Here is a 21983-nt window from a genome sequence, read left to right on the forward strand (position 1 = left end):
AAGCGCGCTATACTAATTAAGTTAAAAGAATAGCTATATTAAAGGTTTAATTAAAACTTTAAGGCCGAGTTAAAACTTTAAGCCGCCTAAAAGATTAAGCGACTAATAGACTAACTAAGGGGAAAAACTATAGAGCTAAGCTAGCTAGGGTCGATCTTGCGGACAATAGGTTACTCCTTAATCTTTCCGACCCTTTAAGCGAAGCGAACCTCAACTACTGCGCTTATAATAGCCTTTACCTATAGAAACTAGACGAGCTATTTTTTTTAAAAGATAAGATTAACAATTGAAGGCTACTAAACCTAACTAATTAGGGCTAGCGAAACTACGAACAATAATAGTCCTCGTAATAATAAGAACAATCCCTCGGAAACGGACAAACCCTTAGAGCGGACATTTCTAGGTCTTTTAAGAGTAGACGCAAAGAACTCGGACAACCTTACTTAGAACGGGGGCAGTACTACAATACCCCGTATACCTACCTATTATAGTAGGGAAAGTACGCTCGTATTATAATTAGTTGCTAGCCTTTAATTTATATAGCTATATAATACCTTATTATTACTATAGTAGTAGTAATAGCGCAGTTAGAAGTTAGACATTGTGTTAGAGGTAAGGTTTAATATAGTTACATAATCGGTAGTTATATGTTTAATTTAGCGCGGATCGAGTAGCTTATTAAACCTACTAAGTTAGTAGTAATAAAAGTTGAGATTAGAATAAAGACTAGCTACGAGGGCGCGGCCTTTAGAAGGGAAGCGTATATTAGGACTAAAGAGGTTATACGTAATTAGTATATAACCGGGCTCGAGTAAAGCTAGGGTCTTAATGCCTTAGGCAGGGCTTAGCGCTTAGTAATAGGCTAACTTGCCCGCCTTCCTCCCTCTCCTCCTAGATCCTTATCGAATACTACCTATACCTACTACTACCCTATCTACCTGCTAATATACCCTTCTTATATATAGCTTAGTTACTATACTTACGATAAGCCTAACCGTATACGCGATATCCGTAATATAGCCTAAGTATAGCGTAGTCTCCTAGCTCGAAGAATATATACTAATACTTAGCGTCGTAGCGGTATTTTATATCTATAGCTACGAAGGCTATCGATTCTTTAGCTATATTACGAAATTGCTATCGTAGCGTTACGTAGTCCTTTAGCTACAATTCTCGAAGCCCGATAAAAGCGTCCGTATTTAAATCGAATTCGAAAAGTATCTCGTTAGGCGAGACGCCGGTACTCGTATTCTTAACGCTCCTAAGGTAGGATATAAGGGAGGGTAGGACGTCTATCTACTACGCGTCCGGATTAGCTATAACGAAATACCGCATAGCGATTTCTACGGTCTAATTTATACGTTTAGACTAGCCGTCGGTCTATAGGTAGTACGCTATAGAGGCGAGGATCGATATACCTAGTAGCTTTATTATCGTAGTAAAAAATTTAGATAGCTATTTAGGGTCCCGGTCGCAAATAAATATCTTAGTAACTCGCTAAGATCGTTCTTAGATAGACGTAAGATATTAGGCTGCCTACGTTTCTATAGTCTACTAGCATTTCCTAGGAAGTAGTAAAACTCGCTTAGATTTCTTATAGGTAACTATAAGGAGCGTATCGAAACCTTCGTTAGTAGGCGGGAGTCCTATAATCTAATCTACCGTTTAGACGTCTATAGGAAGTCGATACTTCGAGTCTATTAGGTTAAGCTAGCCGTAGGGCTTATACCGAGTCGATTAGTTCGCCTTATATATATTATACTAATCGATATATCGCTCTAAATATCGACGATAGTTCCTAATATAGAAACTAGCGTTAACCCGATCGAGCGTACGCTAGAACTCCGTATAATACCTTAGGTCGTACACTATCTTAAAGATCTCGTAAATAAGAGCGAAAGGAATATATAATTAAGAGTAATATAAAATTAGGTCGACGTAGTAGATAAGGCTGTCTTCCTAAAAGAATCTAATACTATATAAGGACTTTAGGTCTATAGGAACGTCGTCTAGTCTCTTAAGCGCGTTCTATATACTACGAGTAGCCGTATCCTCCGAAGAGCGGAGAGAAGGCGGTTTTAGGAGATAGGCGGGCGTCGCCTTAGGATAGACCTATAGTCCGCTATTATCTTTAGGCTAGGCGGCTTCGAGGTATACGGATCTTCGCTTAAGCTCTCTATTTCGCTCGCGTTTCTACTTCCTCCTCGCCTACCGGTTTAATATTCGATCTAGCTAAGGTTACTATTCCTATATATACGCTATCTCGATAGACTAGAGGACAGAGAGTAAACGTCTCTATAGGCGGTCTTCCTAATAGGCCTATCTTAGCTAGGTTTTAAAGTCGTCGGATAGCGATATAACTGTTTCTATATAGTAGTTAGGTTCTTTCTAAAGACTATAGAAAAAGGCGGGGATCTTATCGTAGGCCTAGTATTTATATCTATCGAGTTGCGAAAGAAAACACTTAGTATAGTCGATCCTAGACGGGGATGCTATATTAACTAATACTATAGTAGGAAGAACGGGAATACTTAGATAAAAGTTAGGTAAGGCTAAGGACCTTAGCCTAGGATCTAGGCGAGCGGATATAGTATTAGTCTTTAGCGTAGCCCGATTCTAGGTATCGTTTATATCTTATCTAGATCTATCTATAATATATACTTTTCCTATACTACTCCCGATATCGTCGATAGACGTAGGGTTCCGTAGTATTTCTAATATTAGCGCCCTTACTATTATTACGGGAATCTCGTCGAGGCCGCTTATATTAAGGTTATACCGATTAGGAGAGCTCGCGCCTTACAATTAGAAGAGTATATTAGGAGCGATATAATTCCTATCCGGCCTATAAATAATATCGAGGTTTATAAACTAGGAAATATATACCGCGGCTTAGATAATTCGGCGATTTAGGCTAGCCGTAGATACCGTCGTCGCGATCTACGTCTTCTTAGCTATCGTAGTAACTATACTATAGTCGGTAACTACGATAGTCTTTAGCGCGGAATCTACTATATAAGAGGCCCTTTTAATTACCTATACTACTTCGAATAATTCGAGTTCTATAGGCTAGTAGCGGGCTTCGGCCCCGGTAAGTATATAGCTAGCAAACCCTAAGACTTTAAGTCTATTACGCGGGAATTGCTTAGATCTCTATAGCTAGGTAGTACTATTAACGAAATCTAAAACTATATCGTCTCTATAAGTTACTAGTTCGGGCTCCTCGTATTCTATATCTAAGTCTCTATAGACTTAGTAGTATATTACCCCGATTCCGAATTCCTTAGATATATTAACGTCGATATAGAGGGTAGACTTAGGGTTAAAATGCTAAAGAAACCCTCGGTACTCTTCCGACTATATCGACTATATAATTTCCTAAGTGGTATTTACTTCGTTAGTCTATTAGAGGCGCGCGCCCCGTATTTAAGCGCGTCGCTTACTTCCTTTCGTTTAGATAGCCTAGTAATCCTTTATAGCCGCGACTTTCGCCTATTATAGCGGTAGGGTTATTCTTCCGTAGTATAGTATCGTAGACCTAAGGTAGCCTACTAGTCCGAGATATTGCTCGAGTTATTCGGCGTTAGTAGGTTTTTCTAATTCCCGTAGTACTACGAGTCGGTCCGCTTACGTTACGAAGCCTTTTCCGTCTACTTCTCTACCTAGGATTTTTATAGAAGGGAATCCTAAGAAGGCCTTTTCTAGTTCTAAACTAAACTATATCTTATCTATTTTTTTAAATACGCGATTAAGTAAATCTCGGTAGGACTTTAGGTCTACTAAGCCGAGAACTATATCGTTAATATACCTATTTACTATATCGCCGAATTCCCGTAGAGTACGGTCGAGTAGTCTTTATATATACTATACGCTATTATAGTAACCTATAGTAGCGACTTTTAGATATTCCTATCCCCGTATAGTATTAATAGTAAATTTCTAGCGATCCTTTTCCGCGACTACGAACTAGTAGAATATAGATCTTATATCTATAATAGAAATATACTTATAGCCGCGTAATTTTGCGATAATATCGTCCTAGAGTAGTAGCGGGTAGGTATCTTTCTAGGATATACTATTAAGGCCTCGGATATCGATTACTACGCGCGGCTTTCTATATATAGTACTATCGTCGCGGAAAAGAGTTCTCTAAACTATAAAGACTAGCTATACTAGCGGCGATAGCTTTTTACTATAGGCTATTTTGCCTTAAGTATAAAGCTTATTAAACTGCTTATTTACCTCTATATTGTCCTTATTAGATATACGGTAGACCTTACTATTAAACTTCTCGTTTTCCTAGCCTAATTTAAGTAGGAGCTCTAGCTATCTATCTTTAGGAAGATCGATCGTCGTACCCCGATCTATCTATAGTTAGAGGTATTTCTCTACGATAGACCTAATGTCTAAGGCTGCCGCGGTATCTAGATTCGCTATATAGATCGTTACTCTAGCCGAGGCCGTAATAGTAGCTATCCCTATATCTACTAAGATCTTCGTAGTATTAGAAGGGCAGTCTAGGTCTATTAAGTCTATCTCGTCGTTTTCGCTAAGTCCGTAAATAGTAGGTTAAGATTTACGGATCTACCGGAATTATAGACCTACTCTAGCCTAATCGCGATTTATAGAGTCTCTAGCTAGAGGCGGAATTAACTAAAGCTAGCCTATAGCGTTGCTTTAAAAAACTGCTAGGGACCGTAGGTCTATTAATTCGGATATATAGTAAAGCTTATTTATTAGTCGTAGATCTCGTCTAAGAGGCGTACCGCTAATCTTACGCTCTATCGACCTAGGGTCGGTATCGAACTCGTCGATCTAGTAGAAGTTATCTAGCTATAGTTCCTATAATTCGCTTATACTTCGATATCGCTAAATAATTAAGTCGTTATCGTAGCTAAGGTTACGGACCTATATCGCTAGTATCTCTAGTCCGGCTATATAGACGTATGCTACCGCTATATTAGGGAGGCCTAGTAGATTTAGCGCGAAGAGGAAGTCCCTATTTACGTCCTTTAGAGCGTCGGCTTTATCGATTTATACCTTAGCTATAACGGCTATACGTAGTAGCACTCTTAGTCTATCTATAGACTTAATATTAGCGCATAGGAAACGATTAGATTTTAGCGAACTAGCGATCGGTATAAGCGCGCCGTCGTTTCCTATTATCTCGATATATCTAGCGCTTATATAGATAATAAATCCTATAGGCGTTATAATATCTATCCCGAGGAGTATATTATAGAGTAAGTTTAGTATTACCCTTACTAGCTATTTAATATAGGCTAGAGCGGGTAACTAAGAATACCTAGCGAAGATAGGAAAGTATATCGATAAATTAATCTATTACTCGTACTATATACTTCTAGCTAAACTACGGAATTCTAGAGGTTGCTTAAGATACTAAATATCGTCTTACCCTAGTTATATAGTTAGCTACCCCCGGTCTATTATAGATGCTTTAGTACTAGTATCGAGGTAAACGCGCTTAAAATCCCCTTCCGAAGAAAGGGCGTAGTTCGCTTCGACGATATCGTAATATCTAAAGGTATAAGCTAGGTCTCCCGGAGGGAGTTTTGCTAAGTAAGGTATAATTTACAATTCCTATTAAGGGCGTTCTCGTATATAATAGACCTATAGTATAAGGTTATTAATAGTACCGAAGGAGCGCTTTCCTACGCGAGCCTTCCTATCGTCGATAGAGGAAGAAATCTTCGAGGTACTCGATAAAATCGTATAGTACTACGCCTCTTCCGCTAAGGGCGTAGCCTTAGTCGTTTAGGCGATATAGTAGACTTAGGGCCGCTCCGTAACTAATATTATAGCATTCTAAGCATTTAGCGCGTCTAGATTAATCGGGGACCTCCCGATAGTAGTCGCTATACCCGCTAGGATATCTAGTAGTAAATCTAATATATAGATAGAGCTAGGCGTAGTCTGCTATAGAGCGATCGTAGCGGAAGAATCTTCTATAGGAAAAGCTACGCCCGCTAGTATAGATATATAATCCGCTATAGGGAGGCGCGATACTAATATAGACTAGGATATTTAAGCTTAGATATCTATTAATAGACTAGGGGTTGCGGGCTATAGTACTAGAGGTATAGGTATCGATATTTAGCTAGGCTATCTAGCTATAATCGTTATTACTAGGTATAAAGATATTTACTTATTTAGTAGTAAGCGACCCGGCGACTTCGGAAGTTCCGCTACCGCTAGGGATTCTAGAATTTCTAGTAGACTTACGGTTTTATACTAGCTAGTAGTAACTAGTTTTACTTCTAGCTTAAGGAGTTTCCTAGAGCTAGCTCGTAAAGAATATTCGTACGCTTCCTAGTAGCGTCCTTAGGGTACGTATAATCGAGGTAGCTATTAAAAAACTTATTAGCCGAGCGAAAAATCTCTCCGTATATATTATAACGCGTTTACCGACCTTCGGGTCGCGTCTTATCGCGTTAAGGCTAGGTATTTACCTTAGGTCTACGAACCTACGGCTAGGCGTAGTATACTAGAGTTAACTATAGATTTATAGGAGAAAGAACTTAGTCTTCTTCTACCTCGATACCGCCGATATCTTCGCCGGCTATATACTAATCCTCGGTCTACTCTCTACCCTCGGCCTAGGTAGTATCGTCGTATTCTAGTTCTTAATAGTTAGTCTCCTACCCTAGGTCTACTAAATCGTAGAAGAACGTAGCTTTACTATAAGCCTAGGAATTTGCGGGAATACCTTAGCCTCTTATATTTCCGAAATTCGTCTACTATCTCTAAGGATTCGGATACTATAGGAGACCGCGGGCGTCTACTATTTTCTCGTTTATACTTACGTTTACGCCCTATAGTCTCTAGCGGCTATAGACCTATAATCTAGGCTAACGGCGTTGCTAGAATATATTAGGTTACTACCGATTATAGGGATTGTTATTTCTAAGAAAAGACGAGCGTCTAGTATTAAAACGAGACCTAGACGCGAACCTACGTTACGAAAACTTTTTTACCGATCGCGACGATCCTATCGATAGGATCGCTTAGGATCCTTAGGATCCTTAGGATCCTTAGGATCGTATATTAAAGATCTTGTCTAATAGGATCGCCGCGATCTAGAAATTCCGACTACTCGCGATCCTATCCGATAGGATCCTCGCGATCGCGATTTCGGGACGCCCGTCCCGAATTCGCGGTAAGGAACGTAAAGACGCGGGATAAGTACTACTACTCTATATACATCTATACTACGAGTATTTCGGGTATTACGTACTTATATAGTCAATTTAGCGGTTTCGTAGGTTTTGTTTATAAATAAATTTTTTTCGTTAAGGTTTCGTTAAATGCAGCCGATATTTCGTTAGAGGTTTCTTTCAAAAGCCGACGCTTAATAAGCAGAACTTTGAAAAAAAGTACACTCGAAACACTCGAGATTCTTTTCTAGATTCTAAGATAACTACTAGGTATTATAACTTAAAAATTTATAATACTCTTATAAGTATATAGAACTTTAAGTTCTATTTTTTAGATTTCTAAAAATAGTAAAGTATAACTTAGAAAAGCTAAAATACTATATTGCTTATTTCTCTTCCCTAGCTTTAGTTTCGTAGAAAATCTATAAATTTTATATTTTTTTATAATAATATACTAAAAATAGAGTACCTTTCTACTATATTACTAAGCTATAACCCTAGTAGAAAAAAAGATAAATTAGAAGCAAAATGTCTAAAAAAGCGATTTTCTTTCCTTTATATCTTTTTATCTAGAAGGTTTACGGCTTAGTAATATATGACAAAAATGTTTTATTTTTAGTATAGTATTAGGTAAAAGTCTAACTTTTATAAGTTACCTATTTATCGTTCTAGGATCGCTCGGGATCGCTTAGGATCGCTCGGGATCGCTCGCGATCGCTAGGATCGATAGGATCGTCGCGATCGGAAAAGAAGTTTTCGTAACGTAGGGTCTACGAACCTACCCTATACCGAATCGCTACGTCGAAAGTTTAACTTACTATTATAGTAGCCGGTAGTAGTACTACCTAGAGGATAAAACTCTACCTATATCGTATAATAGGCTTATATTATATCGATAAGCGTCTAATATATCTATAATAGCGTAGGCGTATTAAGATCGCTATATAGCTCCGGTACGATCTTCCGGAAGATATAGTTAATTTACCCTATAAGTAACTCCGTACCGCTTTGCTACGCTAAACGTATAACGTTAATAACGAATTCGCTTATACTCTTTCGGGCCGCGACTTCTTCGATACGATATTGTTCCGATTCTAATTCGCGCGCCGCGACTAAGGGGTCTAATCGGAACTGCTCGCGTAAGGCTTCCTTCTATCGCTCGATACCTAGGCTAGTTTAAAGGAGCGTACGTCGATCGTTAGTAAGGCCGTAAAGGTACTAAGCTAAGGTAGAGCCCTAAAGGTATCTATATAGTAATAGACGTAGGGTTGCTACTAGATACTCGCCTACTTAAATAGCTATATCGAGGCGAGTAATAAAGGTAAAAACGTCTCGATAATAGGCCGTATTACTAATATATATAACTAGGCCTTTGCCCTTACTCTCCGGAAGGTCCTTATTAAAATACCTAACTTACTTAGGCTTAAACTTATAGGGCGCGACCTCCTAACTAAAGTCCGTAACTAGAGTATAAGGAGGACTAGCGTATAGTAGAGTATATACGTCGGTAGGCTCGAACCTTAGGTCTATAAAGCCGGCCCGATCTTAGGTAGGCCTAGGATTGCCTTTAGCGCTAAGGCCTCTATAGGCGTAGCGTTCCGAGCTAATCTCTAGTACGATACTAGCTCGAGCATTCCGATTCTAATTAGCTAGCTACTTAGCTCTAGTCGTACCCTAGCTAGTTCGGCTACGTATCGCGTAAAGATTTCTATATCGCTACTACCCCGGTAGCCTAGAATAGTTATTATTCGGTCGTAGGGCCGCTAAGGCGGCGTTATTAGACTATATTACCTCTACTAGTTTTCCTACTAATGCCTCTAGCTTATTATATCTAGTATTATTGTTATTAGCGCTAGCGGAGGTATTGTTATTCCTATTATTCCTAGTATTAGTATTAGTAGTAGCGTTGTTATTAGCGGTAACCTCGTCGTTAAAGTGCCTAGTAGACTTAGTATTCCTCCTTCGACGTCGCTATTCGTCGGTAAGGAACAATTTAGGGATACTATTCGTATCGATAGTATAGTGCTATTCTAAGGCTATCGGAGGTAGTGCTCTACTAGCTTCTATACCCTTATCTCTACTTTTGTTCTTAGCTCTTATAGCCTCCTTATAGCCTTCGTTAAACGCTTGTTAGATTTAGGCCTATATCTCGATCTCGTAAGCCTCGCGCTATTCGTCTAGTGCCCTCTATAGACGTATACGATCCGTAGCTCGATTATTATCTACCTTAGTACGTTACTCGGCTAGCTACTAAGCTACCTAGGACTTTATTTATCTAATTTTATCTCGCTGTTTAGCGCCGGCTATACTATTCGCCGGTACTGTAGATCCTAGAGCCTACTTGCCCGATATATCTTCTCCTTCTAGCTAGGAATCCGGTAGTAAGCTAAGTATCGAACTGCTAGATACCGAGATTAATAAGCTCTCGCGAGGCTTAGGAGGTAGGTCGTCTTTACGAAAGGTACCGAAATTCTTAAAAACGTTACTTATTAGCAGGTTGATTTTAAAGGACTCCCTACGTCTATTAGGCCTAGCTTAGCCTAAGTTCTCTTCCTCGATTAAGCGGTAGACGCCCTACTTCTCTAGTTATAGAGGGATATAAACCTTGCGGCGACGTAGCTAATTCTCGCTAGCGGCTAGATTCTCGTCGGTAGACTTAAGATATTCTACTAGCTACTAAGCGAAGTATAGGCTATCCGACTAGTACGAAGTTAGACGATATACCTATCGGATAGCGGAAAGCGATAGGGAGTTATCGTTAATCTACGAACTAATAATCTTAGCGCGTATCTAAGGCTTAGGAGTCGCGTTTTTATCTATATCTAGAACGCGGGACTATAACCTTAGGCGACGTAGAGGTTTAGCCTCCTCCGGATCCTCGTACTACTTAGTAATAGCGATAACTCTATATCTAAGATCCTTCTCGAATAGCTTATTTAGATACTACCTTAGTTTTAAGAAGGCTAATAGTATATATATCGTATAAACTAGGTAGTATCTATCTTCCTTTAATTCGGGAAGAGTATAATCTTCCTAGGCTATAGGCGGCGGGTCGTTCGGAGATTCCTAGTCCTTCGATACTATAGGCTCTAGTATTATAATATAGATATTAAGAGGCGGAGCGGGAAACCGCCTCGATATTAACTATAGTTATAGGCGTAGTAGCTATCGTAAGAGTAGTTAGAACCCCCTACGTCCTTATACTATAAAAAGGGGGAAGTTAGAAGGGTTAGGTACCTAGCTCCTACTAATCCGAACTAACGCTCCTACCTCTAGCAAGTAAGGGTATTAATAGAGGGAGCGTAAAGCGCGCCGCGGCGCTAGGCTAGGTCTATCGTCGATCTCTAAGCCGATTCGCCTATAGATCTCGTATATTTTATACTAAATTATAGCCTCTTTCTTTATAGCGTAGCTACGGCGTTCTATAGTACGGAAAGTAGTATTAGAGTAGTTCGTTAGGATTCTCCTTCGGCGTAAAGGACTTTTCGCCTTAGAGAGGGGAATAGTAAACTATAGTTTAGATAGTCCGTTTAGAGACAGTTAGTATGTGTTTTTACGCTAGTGCTCGAAGCGAAGCTACTATTTTATTATATATCGTATATTATAAAGTAGATAATTATTCTAAGTCTATCTAGACTTAGAGAAGTATATACTATAGGAGGCTAGGGCCTCCTACCTAGCCTATACCTATGCCTGCCTTTATAATAAGTACCCTAAGTAAGAGGAAAGCGACCTTTTTAAACTACTTACTACGCTCTATAGATTAGTACGACCGAGCGGTAATAAGAGCCTACGTAAGGCGCTCGGAAAGCTTACTATAGAGACTTTTAATAGTCTATATCCTACTAATAAGAAAAAGGGCCTCTACTTTCTAGAAATACGCCCTCTATAGTAAAGAGAACCTAATAACGAGTATCCTAGAGACCCCGTAGTTAGCGAATAGTAGTGCTTCTTATACTCTTACGCGTTAACGACCTAGCTAGAGGAAATAGGATATTAAGTATTAGCGGGTAAGGAAGAATTAGAATAGCGAGACGAGAAATAGGGGCGTATAGCCTAAAATCTCTTTTATTATATATATAGATACTAAGTCTACTGTCCGCGTAGTCGTAGACATTTCGGAACTAGGGGATTCTATTATAAAGGTAGGTATAGGTATAGGCTAGGTAGGAGGCCCTAGCCTTCTATAGTGTGTACTTCTCTAAGCCTAGATAGACTTAGAATAATTATCTACTTTATAATATGCGATATATAATATAGACTAGGGCAGACTAGGACGGACTAGGACGAAGATACTAATAGTAGTCTAGATTAGGGGTCTCCTAGGGTATATACGTACTATTTTTACTATATATAGGCCTATATAGGTAGCTTATAATCTAGATTGCTAGAACTGTTAGATTAGATTAGCTTAGATTGCCTCGATAAGGACTAGATTAGATTGGCTTAGATTGCTAAATAAGCAGAAATTAGCCAGATTATCTTAGCTTAGATTGCAATCTCAATCCAGATTGCAAGCCGGGCTTGCTTGTAGACCACACTACCGGTACAGTTGCATATCCAACCCGTAAGCTTACCCGTATACAATACAACCTGGCTGGCTCTCGCTTGAACGCTTTGCAAGGCATCCATGTATTGGTAAAAACTCAAAGATCCCGAGTCAACGAGCATGAGGATCAAGCTGGTACGGATATCTATGCCTGTTAAAGCTTCTCATTCGGTGAGGGAGGTATTTGTCAACTTGGAATCTTTCTTTTGATTGATCACAGCCATGCTCATTTCTGACGCGCTATGCGACCTCCTATTTCGCTCTGTCCCATGTCCTGATGATCTTTGGATTCTGGGGCTTGTTCTTTTACCATCAGATGGGTAGGTATGGCTTGCATGCCACGTGCGCGTGAAAGTTCTCTTGTTGCGGTACCTGTGATTGACGATGAGGGTATGGGTGGAGGTGTGGGAACCTTTGTGCTTATGCAGGTTCGAGGCTTGGGAAGGAGAACCTGGTGATCGGCAATAGCAAGAGCATCATCTTGGCTTTCGTCACTGGAAACTTCACTTGTTTGGGTCTAGCGCTCGCTTGGCCTTACGTGATGATTATGATCTCGGACCAAGACCTCTCTATTCAGGGTTCCGTCAGACACTCCTCCCCGCTGTTCGCAAGGCACTTGCTTCAATGCCAGACGGTGTGGGCTTGTAGAAGTCGTCAGGTGAAGGTGCTCAAGGTCTCGACTGATCGTCACCACCATCGGCCTCTTCCATCTCGGCAGGCACGGCGCCCTCGTCAATGATCTCTGGCAGCATTTCTGCCTCCCCTTCTTTCTTTTTTCCTCCTTCGTACATGACCCTCTTCCATCCCTCTCGCTGAGTATCATCCTTGAGAAACTCGATTGTGGGGAAATAGTGTTCGTTCTTCTTCATGGTCGCCACCCAGGGCACGTTGTCAAAGGTCATCACTTTCAACCGGAAATAAGTGTTGTTGGGAATTTTATTGACCTCAGATAGAAATGTCTCAAGGTCTGGTGTCGGTACCGCATTAACAGCCAAGATGAAATTGGTTGGAGCCAGACCATATGCGTAGGCCGGCGATCCTCGAAAGCGTGCCGAAACGTAGATGTCGCTGTGGACCTTGCTGATTTGCTGGCGGACAGCGTGATGAGGCCGGTGTAGGACAGCACCGCAGAAGACGATGACATGATCAGTCTCGAGCTCCCCTGTTGGTACTGTTGGCACCTCGATAGACATCTCTTGCTTTTGTCTCACGATGACAGCGTTCAGCTTCTCGTTGCTGTACATCAGGTCCATGTCGCTCACGCGAGTGATCAGCTTGTCGTTGATGGTGAGTATGACATCTCCCTCCATCAGACCGTTCGCCTCGCCGGCATCCACCTTTCTTACCATGAAAAGCTGGTGACGTTCGGGATCATGACGCTCCACGCGTTCAATCCAGCCGTCAGAAATGCCCATAATACGTGCCTGCGACATTTGAATTGTTTGAGTCTCCATATTGAGGATGCGGAGTGTCGGCTTGTCGCCCTTCTTGACCTGATCGATCACGGGGAGAAGGGGCGGGGTCGCGAAGCCAAGATGATACTCAATGTCCTTACCACTATGGCCATTGCGCTCGCCAAGGTATGTCAACCAGAGGGCCTGAACGGTACCATCGTCAGCAACGAGCACCCCCGACCCACATTGACTGCTCAGCGAGGTGTCGACTGTGATGGCATCCAGGTTTACTGCCCGGTAGCGTGGTGTGGATGCGCTTGCTGGAATGGCGACAGTAGTAATGTCTGTTACAGCCGTCTTTGCTATCACTGGCCGGAGATTCTGGTTGAATCCGAAGAAGATGGTCTCCTCTCCTTGTTTGATAGCCTTCTCGGCCAACTTCGCAGATTTGACTGGCGCCTGCACCAGACTGGGATCGTATTTGATGATGGCATAATTCTGTAGCGGATGCAGGAACACAATTTTGCCTTCGGCAATGATCGAGTCAGCAAACGTGAGCGAGATATCGCACATGTCGTATGGCACGATCGCCCTCGAGACTACAATCAAGCCCTTCTCTGCATCGATGACCAGACCGTATCCGATCTTCCGAGCTTTCGGGAAGCCATCGAGCTTGATGGGCAATGTCGTTGATACACGAACGAATGAACGGATAATATCAGCCGCCGCTGGATGACGCGCGCCTTCCATAGTGATGAAATTTGCTTTCTTGGGTGTTGGTTCCTTAGGCGGAATAGCTTCGCCCAGATCTGTAAAGTCCCATAATCCAGATTCGTCGTTGCGCACAGCAAGACGCATGCCCTTGCTCCAGTGTCGGTCGACTAGCATAATGCTTGTGTTCAGAGTGTGCATGTCGCGAAGATGCTTGTATGTGACCACCACTCTGCTCCGGTCAGCAACGCCCTTCATGACTTCGACAAAGACGTCCAGATTAGGAGTGGGTTTGTTGTCGATCGACTGAATAAGCCAACCGTACTCAGAACCCTCGAAGCGGAAAGAACCTGCAGCCTCGCAGCAGTACACACCAGCGCCCTCGATCGCGATCGCATAAAGTCGCGCTTGCTGATATGATAAGTCGTGAAATGCCGCGCCCGCAACGGAAACAAAGCGATCAGGGGTAATCGCATGCAGGTCGCCAACTTCAAGCTCTACGTTCACGTCTTTGCCTCCTCTCTGGACCAGAAGCTTCACCTTTCCGCCTACACTGCTGTCCAGAATGTCGTCCAAGCGCACGAATTGCGTGAGTAGTTCGTTATTGACCTTGAGCAGGACATCACCCTCCTCGAGCCTGCCGTGCGCGGGCCCCTTGGGAAGGACGACTTCTCCAACAAGCATGCCTGTCTCTTTCGGGAACTGTTTCCGCACCTCGCTCTCCCACTCAGGAGTAAGACCAAGTCTTCGGCATTCGTCGAACGGCTTCAGTATCCACTGAGTTTGTATGGTGCCTCTCGCGACGTGAATGCCATCTCTTATGCATTGTAGAGCTCGAAGAGGTCGGTCGAGAGGAAGGAAGTAATCGGTAGCTGCGCCATCTGCCCTGCCGCCTGCTTGAAGCGCAACGGCAAATCCATCAATGTTGACCACAGGCGAGCCTGATGAACCTCCAGATGCCGCGGCCGCTGCTTGAATGTAGTTGGTGTTGAAGTCTGAATAGCCTTCGCCGTACTCGGGCGCATTGCGATCCAGCCTTGAAATAACTCCAGACAAGATACTGAGCTTCTCTCCCGCATCGTTACCCACAACTCGAATCTCTGAGCCAACCTTGGCCAAGTCTGGACGCAGTTCGAGAGAAGTAAGAGGCATGTACTTGATGGCTTTGGGATCGAATCGTAGGATACCAAAATCGTGCACGGGATCGCGGTAGACCGGGTAGACATCTGTCTCCTCGTGGTTGTCAAACAGCGCGTAGCCCCAGAATGGCCCGGCGCCAACAACATGACGGTTTGTGAGGATGTAGCCCTTCTCGGCATCGACGACAAATCCGGTGGCCTCACTGCTGATGGCTGAGTCGGTGTCGAAGGAGCAAGTCTGGCAGAAATGTATGCTGACGACATTTCGTACAACCTTTTCAATAGTCGCCTGCCACTCTACGGTATCTGGTGTGGCGGTATGAATGACACTGCCGTCGTCGTCTTGGTGTTGAGGCGAGGTGTAGCCGTTTGGAGTGTCTGCTGCCGAAGCCGGAACCCCATTCTCCAACCTCGACAGCCTCCCATTCTCCATCATATGAGGTCCGGGCGATGGCCGGCGTACCTGTTTCGTAGGCCGTATGGGGTCGTCTGAAGTCGGCGGCTGTTTCCGCTTAGGAGTTGTGCCGTTTGAGGTGTGGTCCATAGTAACGAAGCTTATGGAGCTCGCGAGTCGGCGGAGGATGGAAGGTTTGATGGAGTGTTTGAGATGCTTCTGCGAAAGTGAGTGGGCGCGCTGAGCGAATCTGAGTTTCTGCTGAAACCGCTCGGACTCTGTGCAGCAAAGTGATGGTAGCGATGGTGATGCGCTGCCGTGAAAGGCTCTGTGGGTGAAGAGGCCGTTTGAGGCTCTGGCTCTGGTCGCTGTCGCTGTCGCTGCGGACAAATAATCGAACGCGATGCCGATGCCGATGCGCGGAATGATGCTGCGGCCGATGCGATTATGCTTTAAAGAGTGCGATACTTGTGCTAGAGGCGTTCGGCCCAAGAAAGGAACATTAAGCATCAGCGCTTTTCATGTGCGCTGTCGAACCCGAGAAAAAGGAAAGTGTCCATTCAAGTCCCAGTCGCCAGTCGTCAACATCTCTCGCTCTCACGTGCTAGACTTGTCTTGGCCGAAGTTGCTCTCCCCGAAGGTTACTGCCGCTCCCGTGAACCGAAAGCTTGGCACCAATGCAGGCAGGCGCTCCCGCGGCAGCTTCCACGTCCCATCGATATCCTTGTTCGAGCTGCTGAAGCTTCGCCAACTCATCTGCACAACGTGGACGTGGACGTGGACGCTCGCGGCACTGGGCTGCGAATGCGATGAGGTGGGTGGTGGAGGTGGCGGGGGTGGCGTCTCTGGCGGTCTGTCGAGAGAGCGGGACGACTTTCGAAATCCGCGGCGCCCTTTGCCTCCTGCTCGACGAGAGCGTGCCGTGAGCGCGACATGTTGGGCCTCGTTCTTGAGGCATAGGAGCGACACTCGCTAGTCCATCGTCAGGGCGCCGTGTAGTGTTCGTGATAGCCGGCTGATGTGGCCTGCGGCATCGTGTCGCTGCTTCGCCTCTGGAACGACAAGACATGCTCTGGGCGAAGGGGCACGAGAAGAAATGGGAGAAGTACGTGTGCTTCGTCAGGAAATGGCGTGAAAGATTCAGATTCGTATCCTAAGTCGTTGAATTATGAGTAAATACCGCTCGCCTCGACGAGTGACGAGAGCCTTTATATCAGACTCGCGCTCATTAGGTATCAATGCCTGCGATCTGCGATGATCATGCGGCTCTAGTCAATCATGAAACGCCTGTGTGAGTATGCATCGCATATACTTCAAATGCAGCTTGCTGACCACTCTCGCAGAGGTCATAACAGTTCCAAGTGCCTGGCCAGCCAGCTGATAGCCAGCAAATGCCGGCGCTGAGCTGCAGCCACCAAAGTATGCCAACCACCTCTATTCCTCATCGTCACCCTCAGCCTTGACTGGATGCTTCTCCTCCTTCTCCGTTGACTTCGTCATCGGCTCCAGCGCTGGCGTCTGACTTGACCTCCTGATCTTGACCGGCCTTGACCTTGGCTGCTGCGGCCTTCTTCTTGCGAGGCGTAGGTGTAGACTTCTTCTTGGCAGAGCCTCCCTCGCCTTCCTCGAGAGCGGCAGCCTTGGAAGTGCGCTTCTTACTCTTGCTAGGAGTTGGTGTAGCTGGGACCGCGTCACCGCCATCTGCAAAAGAAATCGAGTTAGTGAGGCGCCAGATCTCAACAAGTCGTTCAGGCACATACCTTCTTCCTCGTTGCCATCCGCCTTGGCCTTGGCTGCCATCGAACCGCGCACTTTGGCCTTCTCCTTGTCAAGCATGATCTGGACGGCCTTCTTGGTGCGATTCTCTGGCAGCTCGATTCGGTCCCACGGAATCTTGTCGGTCTGCGTAGCAATGATCTGGAAGAGGATACCAAGCTGTGAAGCATGTTAGAGCTGGAAAGAATGCGCCGCCGCAATTATGACCACTGACCTTGTCGGCTTCGGTCCACTTCGCGTTTGGGGTGCCGTCAGACATGTTGGATGATAGTAGTAAGTAGCGTTGGTGAGATGGTGGTTGGGTGTTGTGAGATATCAGTGTTTGTGGGCGATGAAGAGTGCGGGCGGCAAGATGTCGATGTTGTGGAAGAAAAGAAGAAGGAAGAGGAAATGAGGGCGCCTCAAGTACGTCGCCGACAGTGTGAGGTGAGATTGTGCTCTTTCCTATTGTTGCTAGTAGAGCATTTTGTGCTTCACTCACTTCACGCGGATCGCAATGAATGGAGAAGCTGATTGGCTGCAGGGCCGTTGCTGAGCTGCAGAAAGCGGTCGACAGAGCACGGGCGGTCAGCTTGACAGACCTTTCGACTTCCTTCACATGCGCCAAAAGTGAACACGAAATCACAACAGGACGAGCGCAAATGGACGGCTATCGCACGACCCTCCACGACGAAGACACTGCATGCGACTTCAACACCGTCCTCCGCGTTCTCCTGTTTCTCGCGCTGGCCTTCTATCTCACCAGTGCCCTCTCCAAAACGCCTCAGCCCAAGACACGCATCGAGAACGGACGAATTATCAAGCTCTAGCATCGATATCACCACATGGATGAGGCAGCATCTCACGGGTGTAGATCAAGAGCAAATCGCAGAACCAGAGCCCACGCTACCCGCGGCAGAATCGACTGGTGTCTCAAGGAGCTCCGTGCCCCAGTCCAGCAACCGGCCATCGCTTGAGCAGCACTTCATGTATGTGCGCGTTACGTCAACAGCGCGCCAACAAGAAAAAGAAGAGCACTTGGACTTCTTGGCGAAGATCTATATCGCTGCAGCAGGAGTTGTTCTCATCTGCCTCGCTCTCATCGTCCGCGAAATTAGAGCTCGCCGACCACGTGCACCTGTGATCTTCATTCAGGGCGGACATATCCGCGGGCGGCGAGACTGAAAAGTGAGCGGTCAATCGCTTCTGTTAGCTTCAGATCATCTTCACTACACTTCTGATGCTTTGCAACTTTGCTACTTACGCACACTTTGAACAACCAGGCTTCCACCTTCTCAAACAACAACACCATCAAAGACACTGCAATACTCCAATCGCACATCGATGGCGCTCGAGCTCAGCGACAGCGACCTTGTTGACCTCGAGGTACCTTTGACACCGCCGAGAAGCACGACGATGAAGCGCCGCGCAGAATCGCCACATCCGCATGAGTCGACCAGCAAGCGCGTCTTGACGGAAGACGCCTCCACCACCGCAGACGCTGAAGACAGTGACGACGAATTCGTGGACGCTGAAGAAGAGATCACAACCGACTACAATGGCGTCGATGAGGCGAAGAGCTCGGCAGCATTCAACTTTGAGGATTTCGTCAATCTAGACCGTCCGAGTGACGCCAATGAACAAACGAACCTCGCACAGCCGCAAATAGACCGCTTCTCCGGACATGAGCTTGACCAGTACGGCTGCGGTGGTCAGGGTCCAAATGACTTCTCAGACATTCTGGGTCCGCACGGCTATGGCAACGGTTTGACTGAAGAAGAGTCTGAAGCTCAAGGCATTACAGCTGAGCAGCATCTCGACTTTGCAAATGGGCTCGTTGAGTATGACGGGCAGCAGCCTGAGACTGAACAGAATGAGCTTCCGCCGAGAGAGACATGGAACCAAATGTCAGCCGCCGAGCAGGACGAGCTTCTCAACAAGGGCAGTAGAGACGCAGAGGACGAGCCCATGTTCGATTCTTACGCACAAGGTGGTGCAAACGGTGGAGCCTTCTTCTCAGGCACCGTGGAGGATGAGCTTCTGCGAAACGATCCACCTGTGGAGCAAGATGAACATGAAGCCGTCGACGAGGAAGGCGAAGAGGAGGATGATACTCAGCTTGGGACCCAGCAAGATTCTTTTGATGACGACAACCTCTTCTCCACGACCTTTGGCGATCATGCCGAAGTGCTCTCTGATGACGAACAAGACCATCCTCCTCAACAGCCACAAGATCTTATCGATGAGTCTTCGCATAAAGTCACACATCCATCAGGACCCCAAGCAGTTGACTCCACGCAACCAACACAGTCCAAAGCCAACCACAGCAGCAACGAAATTATCGACCTCACCCACATCAACGACAAAGCCGTCGTGAACTTTCTAAACGAATCGAAATGGGTCTACGAAGCCACCGACAACACCATTCACCCATCATCTCCACCACCAACCTCCCAGGCCTCCACCACCACCACCACCAACGGCGTCAACAAGACCTCAGCCCCCGCCTCCGCCCAACGCACTACCGACCTCTTCCGCGCGCAAGCCGAAAAACCCACCATCCCCCGCGACCTAGGAAAAAGTCTCCGCGCCTTCCAAAAATTCCACACTCGAGTCCTCCACCTAATCCCTCGCCTCCCCAACTGGTCCTCCCTCCCCGCTCGCAGGTACTGGATCGCAGTGCTGCACATGGACCGAAAACCGACCTCGTCATCACTCTCCGAAAAAGACTTCCTGTGGATGAAAGGCAATCGGTTCTCGACGATTTCCACGATTTGGAATTCTTATCAGACGAGGAGTATGTGTGATCCCGAGGATTTTGTTTTGGTGTCGAGAGGCGAGGTGCTGGGGATGGAGGTGAAGGCGGAGGAGTTGGATTGGTTTGGGGAGAAGTTGGTTGTGCTGAGGGCGATGAGGAAGGTGGAGGCCAGGGAGGTTGTTGCGACTGTGAAGGGGCTGCTTGGTGGGTTTGGGATGGTTCCGGATCAGAAGGCGTCTGAGGTTATCGAGTTGGATTGAGGGAGGGATGGAGATGGGGATGGGGACTTGCCTTTGAGAGAGGTTTCAGGCTTCTTTTTGGTTTCGAGGATATTCTTCTCTTGGATCCCATTGCACCAGTGGCGGTGGGTGGAGCTACGAACGTGAGCACTAGGGTTCGAAGTTCAGCTCGACTGTCGTAGCTTTTGAGTATCAGCATTAGCTGCCACATACGACTATCGGATATGAGAAATTGAAAGGAAGCAACCTTGAAATGTGTCATGAGATCTTCATTTCTGCTTTGGCACTACACAGGTAATGCAGGGTAATATACATCTAGTAGTAGTTCTCGGCGCATCCAAATAGTGGTATGGAATGCGCTATGCAAGTGTGTTCCTCCTTTCTAACACAGTCCGTTTCATGTGAAGCGTGTCATTCGCACGCTTGGAAAAGTTCGCCGCACCTGTGATCCAACGCCTCGCTCCCATAATTTCAAGATGCAGTATTTTTCTTTACTCCGCCGCCCAGATTCAATGAAGCCTTCCAGAACGCCGTTGGTGCCGAAGATCCAGATGTGAAAAGTTCAATGCGTGGTCCGATTCGTGGGACCACATTTCGATCGTGTAGCATTATCGCTCGTAACGTTCACTGAAGCGCTCACTTCGATGTGTTTACTCCGATCGGCGAATCTTCCGATGGCTCTGCTTCTGGCTTCATGTTGATCAGGAAGTCTCTCGTCATCTCGAAGCTCAGCCAGCTTGATGCCATTGATGGCGCGACCTTCAGCAGGTTTGGCACAAGACCCTTGTACAATCCCTTGAAGCCTTCCTGGGCCACGATGGTCTTCAACGCGTCAAGGATGGATTTGTACTTGTATCCCATTCCTGACATTGTGTTGACTTGGAACCGACGCCGAAGAACATCGCTGAATGGCTGTTAGTATGATGATAGATCTGAGTGTGTTGCTGGATGCACTTACAATGGGTATGTAATGGTCTGCGCCACGGCACCGGATATGGCACCCGCACAAAGCTTTCCTATCGCCGAGGGATTGGCCTCGCCCTCTGGCGTGAAGTATTGTCGGACACTCTCGTATGTCATGAAGTTCAAGCCCACATACGGAGCTACTCCAGCCACTGTAGGTACAATGCCCCGGTAGAGAGCGAGGAAACCACCTTCTTGCTTGTACATATATGTCAACGTGCCGAACATGCCAGGCATCTTCTGCTGTGCCTCTCTGCTGAGATCCTTGAAGGATGCAGTCTGGATAGATAGTCGCGTGCGCACGATATCCAGCGGATATGTGAAGGTTACCGACGTGATACCGGCGATAGCTCCGCACACTAGTCGTCGCTCCGGAGGGAGAGGTGCGCCTGGCTCGGATTCGAAGAACTGTGCATCATCAGCAAAATTTCTTTAGAACGTGTGGTGCGGCCACTACTCACGGGCTTATAGAGATTGTAACTGCCGAATTGCACAGCACTATAAGGCACAATACGTATGCAGTTGACTCCGTTCCCTGCCATCATGCCTTTGAAACCCTCTTCCCTCCATATCTTCGCCAAAGCCTTGGGTATGCTCATCTTGTACTCGGTGCGTCCGGTGGATTGCACCTGAAGCAAAATCTTGAGTCTCTCCAGCGGAGACACCACTGTTCTCGAGACAGCGCCTGCTACACCTCCGGCAATGAAAGAGGCTACCACGGCCTGCGCGACCCAAGCGCGGAAGTTCGTCACGGCGGTCTCGGGCGGCTTGTCGTCTGGGGTCGCCATTTTCGTAGAATCCGAGGAGGAATCGCTCGAACTCGGTTGTAGCTTTGCGGGCGCACTCATAGTACCAGACTGAGGACGACTGGAACTCTCATCTGACCCGCGAGAAAGGCGTATTAGG

General features: G+C 45.9%; 4 protein-coding genes across 4 annotated transcripts; 1 reads left to right on the forward strand and 3 right to left on the reverse strand.

Moving 5' to 3' along the window:
- Positions 1-12392: 12392 nt before the first annotated feature.
- On the reverse strand, positions 12393-15512 carry MYCFIDRAFT_204201 (uncharacterized protein; the record flags this gene model as incomplete). Its single annotated transcript, XM_007930219.1, has 2 exons — positions 12393-15297; positions 15379-15512. The coding sequence occupies 2 exons, from the start codon at positions 15510-15512 to the stop codon at positions 12393-12395; spliced, it is 3039 nt and encodes a 1012-aa protein (XP_007928410.1).
- A 1303-nt stretch (positions 15513-16815) lies between these two features.
- MYCFIDRAFT_89752 (uncharacterized protein) lies at positions 16816-17397 on the reverse strand (the record flags this gene model as incomplete). The annotated part of the gene is made up of 3 exons (XM_007930220.1): positions 16816-17063; positions 17123-17297; positions 17353-17397. 3 exons carry the CDS (start codon positions 17395-17397, stop codon positions 16816-16818), a joined length of 468 nt encoding a protein of 155 aa, XP_007928411.1.
- Positions 17398-17429: 32 nt separating this feature from the next.
- On the forward strand, positions 17430-20720 carry MYCFIDRAFT_176455 (uncharacterized protein; the record flags this gene model as incomplete). Its single annotated transcript, XM_007930221.1, has 11 exons — positions 17430-17572; positions 17601-17665; positions 17697-17853; positions 17906-18249; positions 18273-18312; positions 18401-20110; positions 20137-20257; positions 20317-20408; positions 20460-20481; positions 20522-20650; positions 20676-20720. 11 exons carry the CDS (start codon positions 17430-17432, stop codon positions 20718-20720), a joined length of 2868 nt encoding a protein of 955 aa, XP_007928412.1.
- A 30-nt stretch (positions 20721-20750) lies between these two features.
- Positions 20751-21865, reverse strand: MYCFIDRAFT_77064 (uncharacterized protein; the record flags this gene model as incomplete). Its single annotated transcript, XM_007929900.1, has 3 exons — positions 20751-21018; positions 21073-21485; positions 21539-21865. 3 exons carry the CDS (start codon positions 21863-21865, stop codon positions 20751-20753), a joined length of 1008 nt encoding a protein of 335 aa, XP_007928091.1.
- Between the last annotated feature and the right edge of the window lie 118 nt (positions 21866-21983).

Source organism: Pseudocercospora fijiensis (genome assembly GCF_000340215.1).
Source record: "Pseudocercospora fijiensis CIRAD86 unplaced genomic scaffold MYCFIscaffold_6, whole genome shotgun sequence".
Classification (NCBI taxonomy): domain Eukaryota; kingdom Fungi; phylum Ascomycota; class Dothideomycetes; order Mycosphaerellales; family Mycosphaerellaceae; genus Pseudocercospora; species Pseudocercospora fijiensis.